Genomic DNA, 17,372 nt, shown 5'->3' on the forward strand with positions numbered 1-17,372 from the left:
TGTTTAGCTGTAACATGAGAACATTTTTGACCAGGCCATCATTTTGAAAACAGATGAGCCAAAACCAAGCACCACCCAACTCGCAATATGTCACCCACCACATCACCCAACCGCCAGAGCGTTTGAGGCCATTCATACTTTCCGCATCCACATAAATGTCATCCTCCGCCCATGCCAGCAAAGGTCTGCATGGCCCCTCTGCGGACGTCTGTGTGCAGCCCAAAACTTGTGACCATGCAGACTGTAGACATAGCAAGCGCGTCAACGGCATACATGCTAGAAAAGCAAACTTTACGTTACTTGTGTAACCCTGATTTTCTGAGTAGCATGAGTGAAGAGAACAGGAACGTCTGTCTCGTCTACTGTGTGTATGTACTGTATTCCTATTCTCATTAAGCTGTCACAGTGTACAGGAACTCCTCAGTTGCATTCAGACTGAAAACAGCCCTGTGTAAAACAATACTAGGGGATGTGTTGTTGTGGGCATGCTGAAAGTGCCAGTGAGACAATGAAATATGGTCCAGCCAGTTCGGTTAGAGTAACAGATTACTGTGTTTAAAGGCTGATCAGAAAAACACTGCACAGCGGTTTGTAATATTCATAGACTGGATTTTACAACTCTAGAAAATGATCACGGAACCCTGTTTACCAGTGCGCACATGTGGAACGCGTCTGTGTCTGCGGACCTCCAAAAAAAAAGTATGAATGGAACTGCATGCACGTCCGCGGTTTGTGTGCAAGTCCGCAGCTATCCACGGACGCGGAACGCAAAAAGTATGAAAAGGCCTTTAGTGATCCGGTGCGTCCAGATGCATCCTTGCCGGAGGTGGTCTGTTTCCAGCATTAGGGAACCCAGAAACCTGTATTGTAAGTTCATTGATTTGAATCTGCTATAGACTGCAGCCTGGGCTCCTCTTACTCCTGTCTGTCTTCACTGTGCTGTCTGAAAAAATGGCATGGAGGCTGAATGGCACGCTGCATTTGCCAGTGGGGCCTTTTTTGTCCATCCATCATCTTCTGTCAGTGTCTGCTGGGGTTTCTTCATGGTTTTTCATGTGTTCTGGAAAATCTGACATTCTGAAAATTTGAACGCTATCTTTTATAATCAACTCCTGCTGAGACGACCGACTTCGAAATTTCTGAAGTGCTAATGACTTTACCAAATTGACCTATAAATCCTACACACTGTCACTGGTTTTAGGAGCAATAACTATATTTTGTAGATTAGATTAGATTAGATTATTTGATGAATAATATCCTCCATGCACTAATGCATTAATTACTGAAAAGAAAAAATCATTCAATTCTCCATTTGAAAGGAGATTCTGGTATTTTTCAACTTTGGTCTTATTCTGAGTCATCATGCTAGCTTTGCACTTGCCACCTCCATTGTAGATTTTAGGAAACGCAATTCTGACATAACAATATATATCAGGTCTTGACTCAGAGTCCAAACAACATTAATCAGAAAAGATCCCCCTGCATTAGCTATTGTAGCAAAGTGTATAAGGATTTACTTACAAGACAACCAGCTGGTTAATCAAGCTAGCTGTTTAGTTAGCCAACTAGCATGCTATCCAATCTATTCATCTGCAGTAGTAACAAACATTTATTTCTTTTTGTTTCATATATAGGATGATTCTCCAGACATTATAAAAATGTCCTGAAAGACTGTACTGTGTAGTGGTGGTTATGACTGTTGCTTACTGCGTGGAGGGATGACTGTTCATTATTCTTATCTGTGGATGTGTCTAGACTTGTTTGTTTCTTCTGTCTTTCTCTTCCATGTGATTTAGCTCTGAATATTCTGCTGTTACATCTACTATTTTTTAAACATGCACACATGCTAAATTGATAGTGTCTCACATGTAAACATGCCAGCGTGTGCATCTAAACAGGCAGCTAGCTTGGTTAGCCAGCTGGTTGCCCTGGAGGTAGATCCATATGCAGTTAGCTTCAGTGGCTAATTCAGGGGAATACTAAAGAATTTACTTTTGTTTGTAGTCAGACAAGCATTTGAAAAGTTTCAAGTAAAATTTAGATTTACTAAATATCTTATACACACCAAGATTGAAAAACACCAGAATTTCCATTTAAAGAGTTTTATATGTGTGAAATACTTTTTGTTTTGTTTTTTCCTTTTTTGACCTATGTGAGCCCCCTCCACAGGAAGGTCAGAGCATGAGACCTTCAATCAAACGCATGGGTCTACTAGAGGACAGTTGAATTGCTCAAGGACATTTTCTGTAGATGATTGCAAACAAAGGTCTATGTCGTTGGTCCTCCCGTTGAAACTGGTGTCTCTAACTACCAGGCCACCCTGGTAAATGTGTGTGTGTGGCCATCCTGAGGAATGTGGAGTATTTGTCTGCCCAAACGTCGTTTGTCTGCTGAGGCTTCTTGTATGTTTGCAGTGTATTTGTGTACACATGCAAATCTCTTGGTCATTTATGCAGGGCTCACTGTCCGTCTCTTAATGAAGCTCTCATGTGTCCCATTACTGGCTGGCAGACAGCGTAACTGGGGACATAAAGCTGCCAGTTGTTTTTCAGTTAGATAAGTATACGTCGTACATCTGTGGCAAAGATATGTCACTGTGACTAATTCTTTTATACTACAATGAAGGAGTTTAGAGAGGAGGAAATCCACTTGAGGAAAGGACGATGGTTGGAAAAAACACATCTGTGCACTCCAACTGACTTTAATTTAAACTCTGTTTTACATGATATCACATTCATCCAGAGACTATGCAAAAATTTGTTTTGAGATTTTGATTTGACAGCAGAACATCTATATTTGCACAAAAAGCTTTTGTTGAGGCTCCAGGCCTGTGAAATGTCCACTACAATTGAAGTTTTCTGCATTTCAGTGTGCAGTATGCATTTACTTACTGTCTGTATGTGTAGGTATGTAGGGCCCCAGAGAAACCTGATGGGATATTAGGTCAACAAAGCCAGTAGAAAAAGAAATGTGTTATGAAATCTCTAACCTCTCTGGCTTTGAGTACAACATCCCGTCAGAATTTATGTTCTTGCTTCGCAACACGGATGCTGCGGTGGGGAGTTGGCTGTTCTGGGTCTCAAACCCAGCTGGACATCTGCATTACATTTTTCTTTCCTCTGCTCGGCTGACTGGTGGCCTCTGAAAACAGCGTGCAGCATCATCACCATCATCAGGGACGGAAGAGGAGGAGGAGATGCCTCGGAAGGAAGTATATGAATTAGGGGTTCCCTTGCCATATTTCAAAGTCTCTTACACACAGGTTTTTTAAATTTATACAGAAAATGTTTTCTGCAGGCCTTATGACCCAAACAAATCTCATATGCTGTTGAGCAACATTATTTACATCTGTTAGTATCTCAACTGCAAGAGATGATTTTGTTGAACAAAATACAAGCATATAGGCAGTTCCCTGTTCAAAACTCTCCCCACATGAATTTTGCAGCAGGGCCACTGAGCAGAACTAATTTCAAAAGGACATAACTGCTGGACAACTTATCTGAAACAGCAAGAGCAAATGTCATCAAACCTTCAGACTCTGTGTCTCCAGTCTTTGACGAATACTCAACATCAGCAAATCTAATATTTTCTCATGTTGTATAAACCTGCATCTGAACTCTATAAAAGAAAACAACTGCGACAAGTTTCTTCTAAATTGAATTGTTTGGTGAAATAGAATTGAATTATGAAAAAAATATCGGGAAATGTCAGAAGTCAGCATGGGGTTAAGAACCTCATCATGCGTTTTTATGGTATGTTACTGATTACAAGCTCTGTAACAACCATAGTAGTAGCTATTGTCCCATGTTATAGGAGTAACTGATTCAGAAATGTTGCAGTTAACAACATATTAATCACTAATTATACAGAATTTAACACATAAAAGAGCAGCGAAAGTGGCTGATTCAGTATAACCATATTCTCTGTTTCAGTGTTGACTCTCAATGTTGATTGGATTGATAACGGCAACAGGAAGAGCAATGAGTGTTGTCGGTTAATTAGAGGAAATGAGAGTTGTATCAATGAGCTGTACTGATGAGGATTTGGGGTCAGCGGGTGACACATGCGGGGCCGTGCCAACATCATGATCCGGGCCCTCCTTAGTCAACTCAAATCTGAAGGGGAGGCTTCCTGTACACTCTGTGGGGATAACAAGCAGCCCATTGTGTGCGTCTGAGTGCGTGATTGTGTGTGTGTGTCTTTGTGATGGTGGAAGTGGAGGGTCGAGGACAACCCTGATGAGGAGACTGTGACCAGGTGTCATGTGATGGGTGGAAGCGAACACAATGGCCACTTGAAGAAGAAAGTAAACAACATTAACCCCTGCTGGTATCTTCTTGTGTATCCAGCCGCTGCAGTGACCCCTCACCCACCCACAGAGAGTCACACATCCCTACAGGAGCTTTCTACAGCCATGTAATGACACAACGCTTCAGGCTTTCAGTGTTTACGTTTCTTTTAAATCCTGTCGAGCATGTAGGACTTCACCCTGTCTCCCCAAAAAGCAGGATTGCCTATATATCTATAATCTAAATAAATCTAAATAAATAGTGTACATACATTGGTCTAACAACTGTTTTCCATTTGCTTTAACCCGTTAACATCCAGTTGTCTTTGATTTCCCCATTAAATAGATTTAAGATATGAAAAATGGTCATATTTCAAACTATCTGACAGAATCACATACGTAGTTTATTGGCCTGTTCCAGCTCTTCATTGGAGTTTTATGATGTTTAGAGAGAGAGAATATATTCAAACCCTAGCCTCCATATTTTTATGGCTGCATCATTCCATCAAATGGAAATTTTCCAGATGTCTTGTGCATCATTTTATACACATTTCACCCCAAATCAGTCTGACATACGCAGTATGTTTATCTCTGGAAACTTTGGGATCTGAATTTAAAGTTTTGTGGGTTTGAACAATGGTTGGCAGTATAGCATGAGTTTGTGTTAACCGAGTCATCTTACATGAGGCTCAGTGCAAGATAAGCATAGCATAATTTACAAAAATGTCTATTTACTAAAACTGTTAAAGAATATAGAAATAAAACCTTTTACAATCATTAATTATGTCACTTTAGCTCCTTAATTTATGTTTTTTGTACTTAAGTCCTGTTCAGTTTTTTTTATTGTTTGTTTGCTTTTTAGTTTTCTATAGTTCTTTCTTTTTTCTTGCTTTCTTTCTCTCCTAAATAAATGAATGATGATTCTGTTTTTCATGTCATTTTAGTCACCACACTGTTGTGTCTTGTTTTGCCATGATGCCTTCAGGGAAGGGCTTAAGAAGCCCCACATGTGAAACAAACGGAAAATAGTTGGGTTTTATTCCAGACACCATAAATCCTGTCAGCAGTAAACACAGTCATTGGTCATTTCGTACAGTTTAGTGCTCTCAACAGTGTCTGCAAGCAGTTTTATTATGTGCTGTTGAACTTGAACACTCATCTGGTCTTTATGTGCATTAATGGTATTATTTTGTAGTGTTGTGGTCTCGTTGCTGCTGAATCTCTAGCCATGAGCTGCTCAATGAGACGTGAATGAGGTATATTGAATTAAAGTGTACATTAGTAACTTTTACGGGCAAATATTAAGATAACAAGTTGCTGTCTTCAGATTACAGCTTTATATTGGAATTATCCCCACCTCCCCCCGGCATCACAAACACACTGATCTGACATCATTTTAAAAGGTCTCTGGGAAAATGAAAAACATTTTTAGTTATTCTACTAGACTTTTGTTCCAAAAAGCTGTTTTACTTCTAAGCGATACAACATGAGATATGAAGTAAACCATATGACATTTAGACAACTATATATTTTCTTAATTTGTTTACCAATGCTAGGCAAAACAGATAGTTTGAAAATTATTCTTGTTGTTTTTGCTGGACACTTTTCCATCAGATATTTAATAGTCAGCTTTCATTGCATGAGCAATCAGGCCCTGAAGAAAAACAATATTCAAAGATAGACAACATGAAAATAGGCAGGTTAGTTTGTTTGTTTGTTTTTCTTTCTTGCATCAACAAAACCCACATAGCTGTGTTTTGTAAAGTTTTGCAAAATAACTCAAACAACTCAGATTACTATCAGATTACAATAACTCAGACAAATTCACAAACGTGATGCAAAAATAGGCTAAAAACATACTCATATCATCTTAAATTTAGCTGTCCAGTGAAAGATCTGGTATATTTCTGCATTTGGTGATTACATTTTTAATGCTCCTGCTCATGTTCATACTATAATGTGTTATGTGTCTGGCAGATAAAACCTTCTAAAAACAACATTGCGTTGTCTTGAAATGTACAGTGGTGAACCTTAAAGAGAGGCTATTTTTCTTATGTTATGAAAAGTTAACATTTTTCAATCACATGGTTGTTGTTGGACAGTAGGCTTGCATTACAAACAGTGAATCAGCTGATATTTCACAAAATTTAAAGGACCAGTTTGTAAGATTTAGTGGCATCTAGGGGTGAGGTTGCAGATTGCAACAAACTGAATACTACTCCCCTCACCCTCCCTTTCCACGCGTGTAGGAGAACCTACGGTGGCCATGAAACTCACGAAAAACGTGAAAGGCCCTCTCTAGAGCGACTGTTTGGTTTGTGGAAGAGGACCATGGATATGTTACAAGAGCTGGATACCGGACGGAAAAAGGACCCTATTCAGTTTAATGAGAACTGCTCGTCTGGAGCATACGCCAAAAAATTTTCTAGCATCCAGGTTTACTTCTGGGGGTGTGCAGCCCACTGAACATGCACAGTAGTGTTTCTCCCACCGGCCCCGACTGCAAGTTCCCATTCAGCCCATAGACTTCACATTGTAGTGATGTCACAGATTTTTAAATTGCTTTTCTCAGCTTTAGGAATGTTTTACAAATATAAGACCTCCATGGATCAAAAATTCATAACAGAAAGAGTCATAACTGATCTTGTTTTCAGTTCAAGGTGTCCTGTCAACAGTTTTACAGATGGCTCTTATAATGGTGGTCTATGGGGAAAATGCTTTTAGGGCTGCAGGGGGATTTTTTGCTGCAATACCACAAGTGGCCACTGGGAAAAATTGGCTGCAAGGCTGAGCAGTGGTGCCGTACCCAGCTCTTATAATACATCAATGAAGGGGACCTGCTCCCTATGTAGATATAAAGGGCTCAAGGCAACAAAAACACAACAATTCTCATTTTCAGGTGATCATACACTAATTATTACACAGCTTTGTTGAATACTCGATTCTGATTGGTCAATTACAGCATTCTACAGTCTGTTATTTCTGAATAGCAGACTGCTGCTATGAATAATAGACCGTTGCTAAGGACACTGTTTATAGACTCCGGTGGACCACGTCCAATCATATCAATCCACAGGAAGATGTCCGGTAAAATTACCAAAGGCAGCTCATTCACAACACTCCGTGGCAAAAAAACATTAAAGATAATGTCTGTGACTGGGCACAGCTGTGACGGCAGCCTGAAGAGCTACTGGGCTCCAACCATTACAGAAAAGGAAAAGTTTAGCAAGATCCTGTACTCCAATCCAGGCAATGGTAGCAGATCTGGTGAGCGCCTCTCTTAGTTGCGCATCGCTACACACTAACTTAAGTGATAGCATTAGCATTAGCAGCAGTAGCATTAGTAACAATTGTGTTTCCAGGTGTATCAACTGCAAAGCCCCGGCAAGAAGGAAACGTAGAAATGAATGACAGAAATGTCATAATCTTAAGAAGGCTACAGAGCTTTCATAGATATTTACGTTGCTATGCATGCAGTTCCAACCGTAGAATCTAATCAACTATTCTTTTAGAGGAAGCAATAAAATCATTTTTAAATCAATAATCAGATTAATCAGAAAACTCAGATTATTGATTGATTTAATAAATAGCCGTGTAATAAGTAGGATAATGTACAGCGCACAGGTCATTATTGTGAAATGAACGCCTTCAGTGTGATTCAAGACCCCTCTGCTTTGTGTCCTGCATCAGCCTGTCGGGACTCATTTCACAATAATGACCCTCTCGCTGTACATTATCCCTTACTTAAAACATATGTATGACTATTATATTCCATTTCTGCCAAGTCCGTTCCTCTGGGTGCCACTAAATTCTAGACACTGGTCCTTTAAAGGGAATTAGATCATGACATAAAAAAATAAGACTTCTGCATTGGAATATGAATAAAGTCTAGATGGAGACAAATTTCGTTTTCAGATGTTTACAGTTTTTTTTTTTTTGGTTTGATTTGATTTTCCAGCATGTGGCAGGAGGTTTCAGAGCCAAACCTCAGCTTTATTCCCCCAGGAGCCAATATTTGTTTACAGTGGTCTATTTGGTCTGGATAAACTGTGACAGCCTATTCAAACACTGCACATATGTACAGCTCCTAACCAATTTATCACGGGACAAAAAGAGCCTTCAAACAGCCACAGCACTGAAGAATGAGTCAGAAAACTCGAACTACCAAAGTGACCCAGATTCACTGCACTTTACTGAACTTGTTACAGTGTGTTAGTGAACGCTGCATCACCGCTTCCCTCTTTCTAATTTCCATGCTCACTGCTTCAGTAAACCTTTAAATCCTCTTTTTTTCACCTCATTGATTTACAAAGACGTTTTCTGCCCCTGTTGTCAGAGAAAGACTCAAACTGAGAGCTGCAAAGCGATTGTTTCTTTTGACCCTGAACAAAGAGCTTTCTGTTTGAATAATCGTTCCCATACTCAAGATTTTGCCAAACATCCATTTCCAGTTTTGGCGTTAATCTCCTCTCCTACTGAGGATCTAGTATCTGAAGAGATAAACACTACAGCTGTGGAGTCCTTTTTTGTTACGATGAAACCGATTTAGATTACATTGGCTTGGATTGGAAAATCATGGGAAATGAGTGAAATGTGATGAAAGAAGCTGAGTTTATTCTTCATGAAACATCTGCAAGTCAATGACTCTCTTGGTCTTTGTGTTCAAATACACTTGACAAGATTTAGGGTTGTTAGAGTATGCGCTGAGAGTTTCAGCCTTTTATGCAAATCTTCAATGAAATTAATGTTCAACTCTCCAGAGGAGTCTTGTTTATCTCACTAAAAGAAAAAAAAGTTGTGTAATTTGTGCCTCTGGCAACATGTTCAGGGAGAGGAATCACAACTCTGTGGCTGCTGTTATGAACAGCTGCTCTGTCACCACAAGGGACTGTGTATTAACAGCTTTAATTAATTTGAAATATCACATCAAATTATGAAGAAATGACATAACGTATGCAGAGAGAGATTAACATTAACAGGAAATTGGATAAAGAGGTCAGTGAAGAGAAAAAAGTTAGGTGTCATGCTTTAATATAATTCCTGGATGGACAGCGGGGATTTCTTTCCTTTACACTTTCACACATTTTTAAAATCTTGATAGTTTTATGTCTATGTAACATCATCTTTGTTTTTCTCTGTCTCCTGACATCAGTGAGAGCCGGATGAAAACTTCAGCAAGTGTTTTCAAGGAGGATATTGAATATTCCCACAGAGATTAGGACAAACACCTGTTTTGCGTATGTCTATGGATTTAAAATGCAATCACTCTAAATCTGTAGACATGCTTATGTGTATTTGCTCTGACAAAAACAGCAGTTTTTCAATTGCTAGAAGGCTTTATATGATTTGGAGAGTGATGCGGTGATAACATTTGAAAAGCAAACTGAGGGGCCTTTCTCTCTTTGTGCGTCACAGCATGGACAAAAATACACTGACGGCCCAAAAATATTTCCAGCGGGATACACAATTGCTGTCACTGACACTGTTGCACTGTTCACAAGCTTCCCGTCAGAGTAATGACAAACTCTGTGAGCGAGGGGTGGGTCTGGAGGATGAGTACGTTTGGGATAAGGCAACAAGGAGTTGGTGTGTTCGGTAACACACAGTGTGACAAAGCAGCAGTCTGAGAAGTGTTTTTGTCTGTTTTTAATGTGTAATGGGTGGCTGATGACAGACATCTGAGTAAAAGCCTGACATAGCGCAACTCCAGTGGCTCTTCAGGGTCCAGACTGCTTATTAACCTGTCTGTAAGCCGTTTGTCTCACTTTCCTCCTGCCTGAACTCAAGAACGACCATAACCCTTCAGTTTGGCCTTTAACCTTACACTCTGGAGGTAAAGAAAATGCAGTCTGCATGTGGCCTTTGATGTGGGTTGAATAGCCATCTTCAAAGTGTATGTGTCACATGTAGGCAGCCACATACACGCACACACATACAAATGTGTACATACAAACGTGCACACACAGCATGTATGCACTCATTAGAAACAGCCGTGCTCAGCTTGTGTCCTTCATCTTCTTTGCGTGTAAGTGACTTAACATGTTTTAGAGGTATGTTTGAATTGGCAATGTGAACTCCAGTATGCAGGAATCATGTGATGTGACAGTCAGTAAACTGCACAAGGCAGGGTAATGTCTACTGACCTGACTAACCTCTGATTGTTATATACCTAAAGATACTAAAGGGACCAGAGACAAAAGATCTAATGTCAGTGATTCTGCTTCCCTGCTGTGGAGCAGACAGTTTTGATTTAGTGTTACTCTGTGCACATACCAACATAGTTTCAGGCCTCACTGGGCACTCTGGGTTGCTGGCTGCTTGCTACTTCCAGTGCTCATCATCAAGGTGAGGACTGCCAGGCTGTGTGGCAAATCAAGTCTGGTTGTACCAAATTTCAGGTTTGTAATAGAGCTTAACTGCAGGAAAGCAATGAACTGTGACAAGCATGAAGACAAGAATGGACAATTTTCTGTAAATTTCCCCATTCTACATTTCATTTGGGTGGGATTTTTTTACAGGACCAGTGGGTAAGATTTAGGGGGATCTATTGGCAGAAGTGGAATATAATATTCATAAGTATATTTTCATTAGTGTGTAATCACCTGAAAATAAGAATCATTGTGTTTTTGTTACCTTACAATGAGTACTTTATATCTACATAGGGAGCGGGTCCTCTTCAGTGGAGGCTGCCATGTTGCACCACCATGTTTCTACAGTAGCCCAGAACAGACAAACCAAACACTGGCTCTAGAGAGGGCCTTTCATGTTTTTCACGAGTTTAATGGCCACTGTATGTTCTCCTACGTGCTTGGAAGGGGAGGGAGAAGGGCATTAGTTCCATTAAATCCTACACACTGGTCCTTTAAATTCAGAATTATCTACTGATGTGTCTGAGATCATGACACTATCTGGAGAAATTACATCGGCCTAGAGGTTATGATGCATAGCACTTAAACTTCAGTGTCTCCAGTTTGATTCTGGCTGGGAAACTATGTTGCATGTCATCTCCATACAATTCCTACCTGCATCTCTACTTAACATTCCCAAAACAATCTTTAAAAAACAGAAATAATTAAATTTGAATAGTATTCAGCTGCTCTAATCAATATTTTATACTAACCATGGATCAAATTGCTATGTATAATATGAAAGGGGGTTGTTCATAGTGGAGAACCCACAGAGAATCATCACCAATTCTATGGCTCATCTCAGCTCTATGGAGTGTTGTAGTGTCTTTCAGCCCGTCTTTCAGCATTTTTTTTCCAGCTTTTAAGCAGAGAAAAGCCATTTGAAAGTAAAGTAAGTAAAAAACACTGATAAACCCCCTGCATGCTACTTGCTCAGCACCAAACAGTACACAGACAAAGTTACAGACTAGCTGGTGAACATAGTGGAGCATTTAGTAGCTGAAAAGGCAGATATTTCCCTCAGAAGTGGAGAGTGAATTTTGATTTTCATTTGTCAGGCCCTCAGAAACAGAACTGCCAATGAAATACTAATGTTGCTCCATGTCCGCTGGATGTGTAAATAAGCAATCATTTGCTAACACACTCACCATGATAACTTTGTATGTCAACATGTGTACAGCTTATTGTGATGCCTCAGATGTCGCCAAAAAATCTGTTAATTTAGATCTAAGCTGAGAGAGAACCACTCTTGATGTCCTGTAGCCTACATACGGTATTTAAGTACAACTGAAATTATCAGGAAAGCTAATGTGGGTTGTTTAGAGTCTGTGGCTCTCGTGTTGTGTAGCAGGATGCTGTCTGGCAATTTGACTGCTCCGCCTGTGATAGAACGCCACGTTTAAGCTTTATGCAAATATGTTTTAAAATGAAGCAATTTGATTTGCTGTATGGAAACAGTGTACAAAACAAAGTACACATGGTGCTCCAACGGATGAATGCAAATATAGTGAGTGCTATCATGAAACCAAAATATAAATTTCACCCTTTTGGTTTCTGATTTTTTCTCAAAGGAGAACACAGGACGTGTTCACAGAGCAGATATGTATTGTGTTGCAGGAAAAACAACATGGAATTTAATTTCAGTTGCACTTTAACACAGATTTACATGACTAAGTCAATTTTTTACTTACGGGGAGTATACAGTCGCTATTATGCACTTTTGGGGTGCTTTTTCAAGTTTTAGAAAAGTACTCATGTGACGTCACTTGAGTTGTTCTCTTGGCATGGGGTTGGAGACAACAAATTCTTAACAGGAAGCCTCTGTTACAGACTGGGCACATGTAGTTGCCAGTGGCGTAGGATGCAGGATTTTTGTGGCTTGACCCTAGAAGTCAGGCGGATATCTTGGCCTCTGTTGCATCAATTTTGAAGTCCCTCAACTTTATGAAAGCACGCTACTGAATTACTGCAGCGCTCTTTTAATGTTTTGCTGCATTGTGAATATTGATTTGTGAAAATTTAACCTATAAGAAGACACTATGGACAGGTACCTTTCAAGGTATGTAAGCATAAAAGAAATTAGGATCACATAAAAAAAAAAATCGGGTCTCAAAGTATATCTGCATCTTAAAAACATAACAGACTGAATGCCGGTGAGTGCACATCTCCTGGAAAGCTCCTCTAATTGTTTCTGAACTCACATGGTGGGCATTTATGGAACTGCAGTGCATTCACCAATGACAAAAATAATCAAAGGCCTTATGTCATAATTATGACTTAATATCTCATAATTATGAGAAAAGATCTCATAATTTTGAAATCTTTTCTCATAACTATGAGATAGTGAGTCATAATTTTGAGATCTTGTAATTATGAGATACAGAATTCACAATTATGAGATAAGGCCTCCAATTTTTTTTCAATAGGGAATACAATGAAGTGTAGGGCATTAATACATGATGCAAAACTGAGACTGTTCCCCCTAAAGGCAAACAAATTTTAACCACAACCTTTCCCAAGAACCAATCAATACTGAGGCCAAATCACTTAAAGATCAGTGAACCTGGAGCACAGATGAAAGAAATAAAACCATATCAGTGCTTCCCTGCAGTGCAACGGGGTGCACTGTTATCCATAACCTCTTTAGGAACAAATGAGTAGGAATTCAGCCGGGACTTTCCTTACTTCCTGTATTGCGAGCAGATGGAGTATTCTCCACCGTGAGGTACACTAACAGTGCAACCACAGAGTCCCATCTCTAAGATAGGCCTGCTTTGCCGACTGAAACAAACATCTTTTTGTGTAAACGGAGGAGGGAGCAGATCATGTGCTTGATATTATCTGTTTATGAAGTGGTAATACAGTGGCCCTCTATGTTCTAATCAGCAGGGTCGGCCTCAGCAGTCTGGTCTCTGGTTGTTTTGTGTTTCTAATTAACCTGGAAGCTAAATGTATGTCTGGATATTGTGATCTTATAGAAGGATGTTTTTACCTTTTTCTAGGAATACAACATGTTTTATAGCTCCAGATAACCATACAGACAGAAATGGTTTGTGATTTTTACATTTAGTGCAAAAGCATTTTGTAAAAATGCTCCACATTCCCTCTTTTAATCCTGCACTAGACACAAAAACAGCAACTCTTTGCTTTCTCGTCTTTGAGAAATAATAATAGAGAGGCAAAAGTGGAAAAATGATCAGTACTGAATCACTGACAGGAGGAGTAACAATATCTGTGCTGGTGCGACACCCAGTGGACAGACTTTGCAGCTCTTCATGCAGTGGATTGGAGTGGATTACAATGAACCAAAACCAAGGCTGGATTAGCAACCAGGCATTGTGGCTGGACTACAGGGTACATTTTTGCTCTGGTGCCCCTAACAATTTAATCCGACCATGATTGACACACACTTGATGATTTATTGATTAAGTTATCATACATGACATGAAATGCAGTAGGAATGCAGCAGCATATTTTCAGGTGTTTAAAAGTACATTTCATGATTGTATTACAGAGCTCAATAAGCCAAAAAATTCCTCCTAGTTTAGAGCCAGTGTTTGAAACTAAACGTATTACAGTGCAGAAAATCAGAGTGCAGACAAAGTTGATCTTTAAGGTGGTAAAAGCTTAAATAAGCTTATTATTATTTGCAAAAAAACAGTACAAAATACATAGAGAAAAATAGTCATTAGATAATGACAACAAAATAAAAGTTACCATAGCATAATGACAAAATTGTATACATTACATATATATAGCTATTTTCTTATATGGTCATTACAACATTAATATCCAAGACAAGTAAAGGTATACAGTAGTCAGCTTAATGCCGAGTTGAGCCCTTCCTGATATACATTCATATTCAGGTTGTATAATATAAGCATCTCAAAGACAATCCAGATAAAGACACATTACAATATTACCTGCTCTCACATTTATACACTGTATATGTATGTTTGTAATTGAACAGTTTGAGCTACAATTTACACAAAGTACCGATTAATCTCACAAGATAATTCAGAACAACTTCACTGAAATACTGAGCAATAATTAGAATAATATCACTTTTAATTGAAAACATCCTCCTGAGACTTAAACTGTTATATCATGAACAAACTAGCCCTCATTTGTTAAAACCTTTTTCTCCCTGATTTTCACCTGATTCAATTTTCATTCATGTTTATGAGCACAAGACATCCTGAGCTCTTTAACCATAATCTATATTTGTTCGATGAGCCTCCTACGTGGAATAAATTAACTGGTATTCAACTGGTGGTTCTCCCTAAGCTCGGCACCTGTGATGGGCTTCAGCCTATCTGTGCGGTGCAGGGTGCTGGACCTCATTGTCTGGCGCAGGGAGGACAGACGGCTGCGGAAACCTTCTCCAGAGAAAAAATAAAGCAGCGGGTCAAAGCATGAATTAGCAGCAGCCAGGCAGAGTGTCACCACAACAGACTTCTGCATGGCAATCCGCTCTGCGCAGGAGGTGTCCTTCTGAGACAAGAAGCTCAGATGGATGCTTCGTTGCACGTGGTACGGCAAGAAGCTGATCAAGAAGGTCAGCAGGACGATGACAATCATGCGGATGGCTTTGGTGCCCGCGCCCCGCTGGCGTCTGGCAGCGTGGGTGCGGGACAGAAGAGTGTGAATGATGCCTGCGTAGCAGAGCAGGATGACCAGGAAGGGCACGACAAAACCCACCACCAGAGACAAATAGTTCAGCACGACCAGTTTCTCTATACCTTTACCCTGTGGAGGCTCGAAACACTTAGTTTTGTTTGTGATGGGGTCTAATTTCTGGCCAGACATCAGGAAGGGTGATGATGACAGGCAAATGAAAACCCAGACACCCACACACACCAGGCGTGCACGGCTCTCTGTCACCAGCTGCAGGTTCTGCACAGGGAAAACAATGGCCAAGAAACGTGTGATGGACATGACAGCCATGAAGTAAATACTGCAGTATAGGTTTACATAGAGGGCGTAGGAGCTTATACGACAGAGGAAATCCCCCTGGTTCCACTGGCCCTTGTTGACATAGTAGAGAACTCGCAGAGGCAGCGTGCTGACACACAGCAGATCGGACACAGCCAGGTTCAACATGTAGATATGAAAGGGAGAGCTCTGGCGGTACGTTCTGATCAGCACAACCAGGGCAAAGCCATTCCCAGCCAGGCCTAACACGGTGATGAGGGAGTAGGATGTGGAGTACACTTGATTACGGAAGTCATCGATGGATGGACATTCAATAGAGTCGTTCTCTATGCCATCAGTCAGATTGACTTGCTCCATTTGTTTGCACACTTGTGGCTGCAGAGACAAAGTAATTACATGAAGTGTCAAAATGAAAGAGACATCTGTAGTGTTAACCCCAAAAAACATAGACGCAAGAAAAAACAGAACACTGCAGAGCGTGGTGATAGATATGGCAGATTGTTTCAGAGATAGTCTGTTTTCTGCTGCAGTTCAGACTCTGAGGGAAATTTAGAAATTAGATATGTATTTCTAGGCGTTTATCCTGTCACATGACAATGGTTCTGCTTTTTTTCTGGGTAAGAAAAAAGGTAAACGGACCATTTCTGTTTCTGCTGTGCAAGTTCATTTTTGGGAGATGCGATAATATTGTTCATGGTGGATTTACACTGAAAGAAGCTGGAATGCAGATACCTAAAGTTGATTATGGATTATAATCTGGTTAACTCTACTGTATTGAAGCCTAAAAGTGTCATCATCTATAAACGTATACATTGGCTGATAAATAAAATAAATAATTTGCACAATGATGAGTCTGACTGGCAGCCTCAGTTTTAAAATAAAAGGCACTTTATAGAAACCTTTTTTGCTGCCATTAATAATATAAAATGCATGTTAATGCTGTAAACTTTAACATTAATGAAAGTCATCACTTTGCAGATGCATTCATTCATTCATCCTGATATCTAGTTGCGTTGCGTCTCTACTGTATGTCTTTTAAATGAGAGGAATGTATTAAATCCGCTGTACAAACTGAAATGTTGACATTGCTCAAACACTGCATGATAACATTGTGTATTTTAGTTACATGCTGTTATTTTAATTTGCTGCCAGTTACTGCCGCTTCAACAAAAGTGAAAACATTTCAACTTTCAATGATATAAATCTGGATGAGCACAGACAAGTTCTCCTTACCCTTGAATTCCTGTCTGGTGAGAGCAGTGCAGTCAGTCTGTGAATCTTCAGTCTCAGTAGCTGTACAAAACAGCAGCAGCAGCAGCAGCAGCAGCGGCAGCAGCAGCACTTCCTCAGAGTGCGTTTCCTCCGCCTCTCTGGCTCATCTGCCAGATGTCTCAGCAGTTGTGGGAGGACACTACAGTAGGTGTTTGCCTTTTTAGACCTTCAGTTGTTTGGAAACTTTTCAATGTTTTAGTATGCAGCACAACAGTATCAAGTCTGATGACATCATCAGACATGCAGCCACATAGTTACTGTAAATGAAAGAGAACTGAAGGTAAAGGAGGAGAGTAGCATCTCTGACATTGTTTTTTGTTTGCTCCTGACATCATGAACGCCATTCACCTGAATTCACCTCTTCTTACTCTTTGTCCAGAACATACAGAATTTCCAGCTGGATTTTTCCCCATGTGACGAACTGAGTTTCAAAACAAACTCCTTATGTGCCATCTCAAATATCTGTCTGA

At 40.0% G+C, this 17,372-nt stretch overlaps 1 protein-coding gene and 1 long non-coding RNA gene across 2 annotated transcripts; one reads left to right on the top strand and one right to left on the bottom strand.

Moving 5' to 3' along the window:
- Window positions 1-369: 369 nt before the first annotated feature.
- On the top strand, window positions 370-5,069 carry LOC121902008. The gene is made up of 2 exons (XR_006097432.1): window positions 370-867; window positions 2,170-5,069. It is a non-coding gene; the product is annotated as an uncharacterized LOC121902008 (long non-coding RNA).
- Window positions 5,070-14,009: 8,940 nt separating this feature from the next.
- On the bottom strand, window positions 14,010-17,032 carry cysltr1 (cysteinyl leukotriene receptor 1). Its single transcript, XM_042419173.1, has 2 exons — window positions 16,864-17,032; window positions 14,010-16,005 (listed from the first exon to the last, which is right to left on the bottom strand). Exon 2 carries the CDS (start codon window positions 15,985-15,987, stop codon window positions 14,950-14,952), a length of 1,038 nt encoding a protein of 345 aa, XP_042275107.1. The 5' UTR covers window positions 15,988-16,005; window positions 16,864-17,032; the 3' UTR covers window positions 14,010-14,949.
- Window positions 17,033-17,372: the final 340 nt, after the last annotated feature.

Source organism: Thunnus maccoyii, chromosome 8 (assembly GCF_910596095.1).
Source record: "Thunnus maccoyii chromosome 8, fThuMac1.1, whole genome shotgun sequence".
NCBI classification, from domain to species: Eukaryota; Metazoa; Chordata; class Actinopteri; order Scombriformes; family Scombridae; genus Thunnus; species Thunnus maccoyii.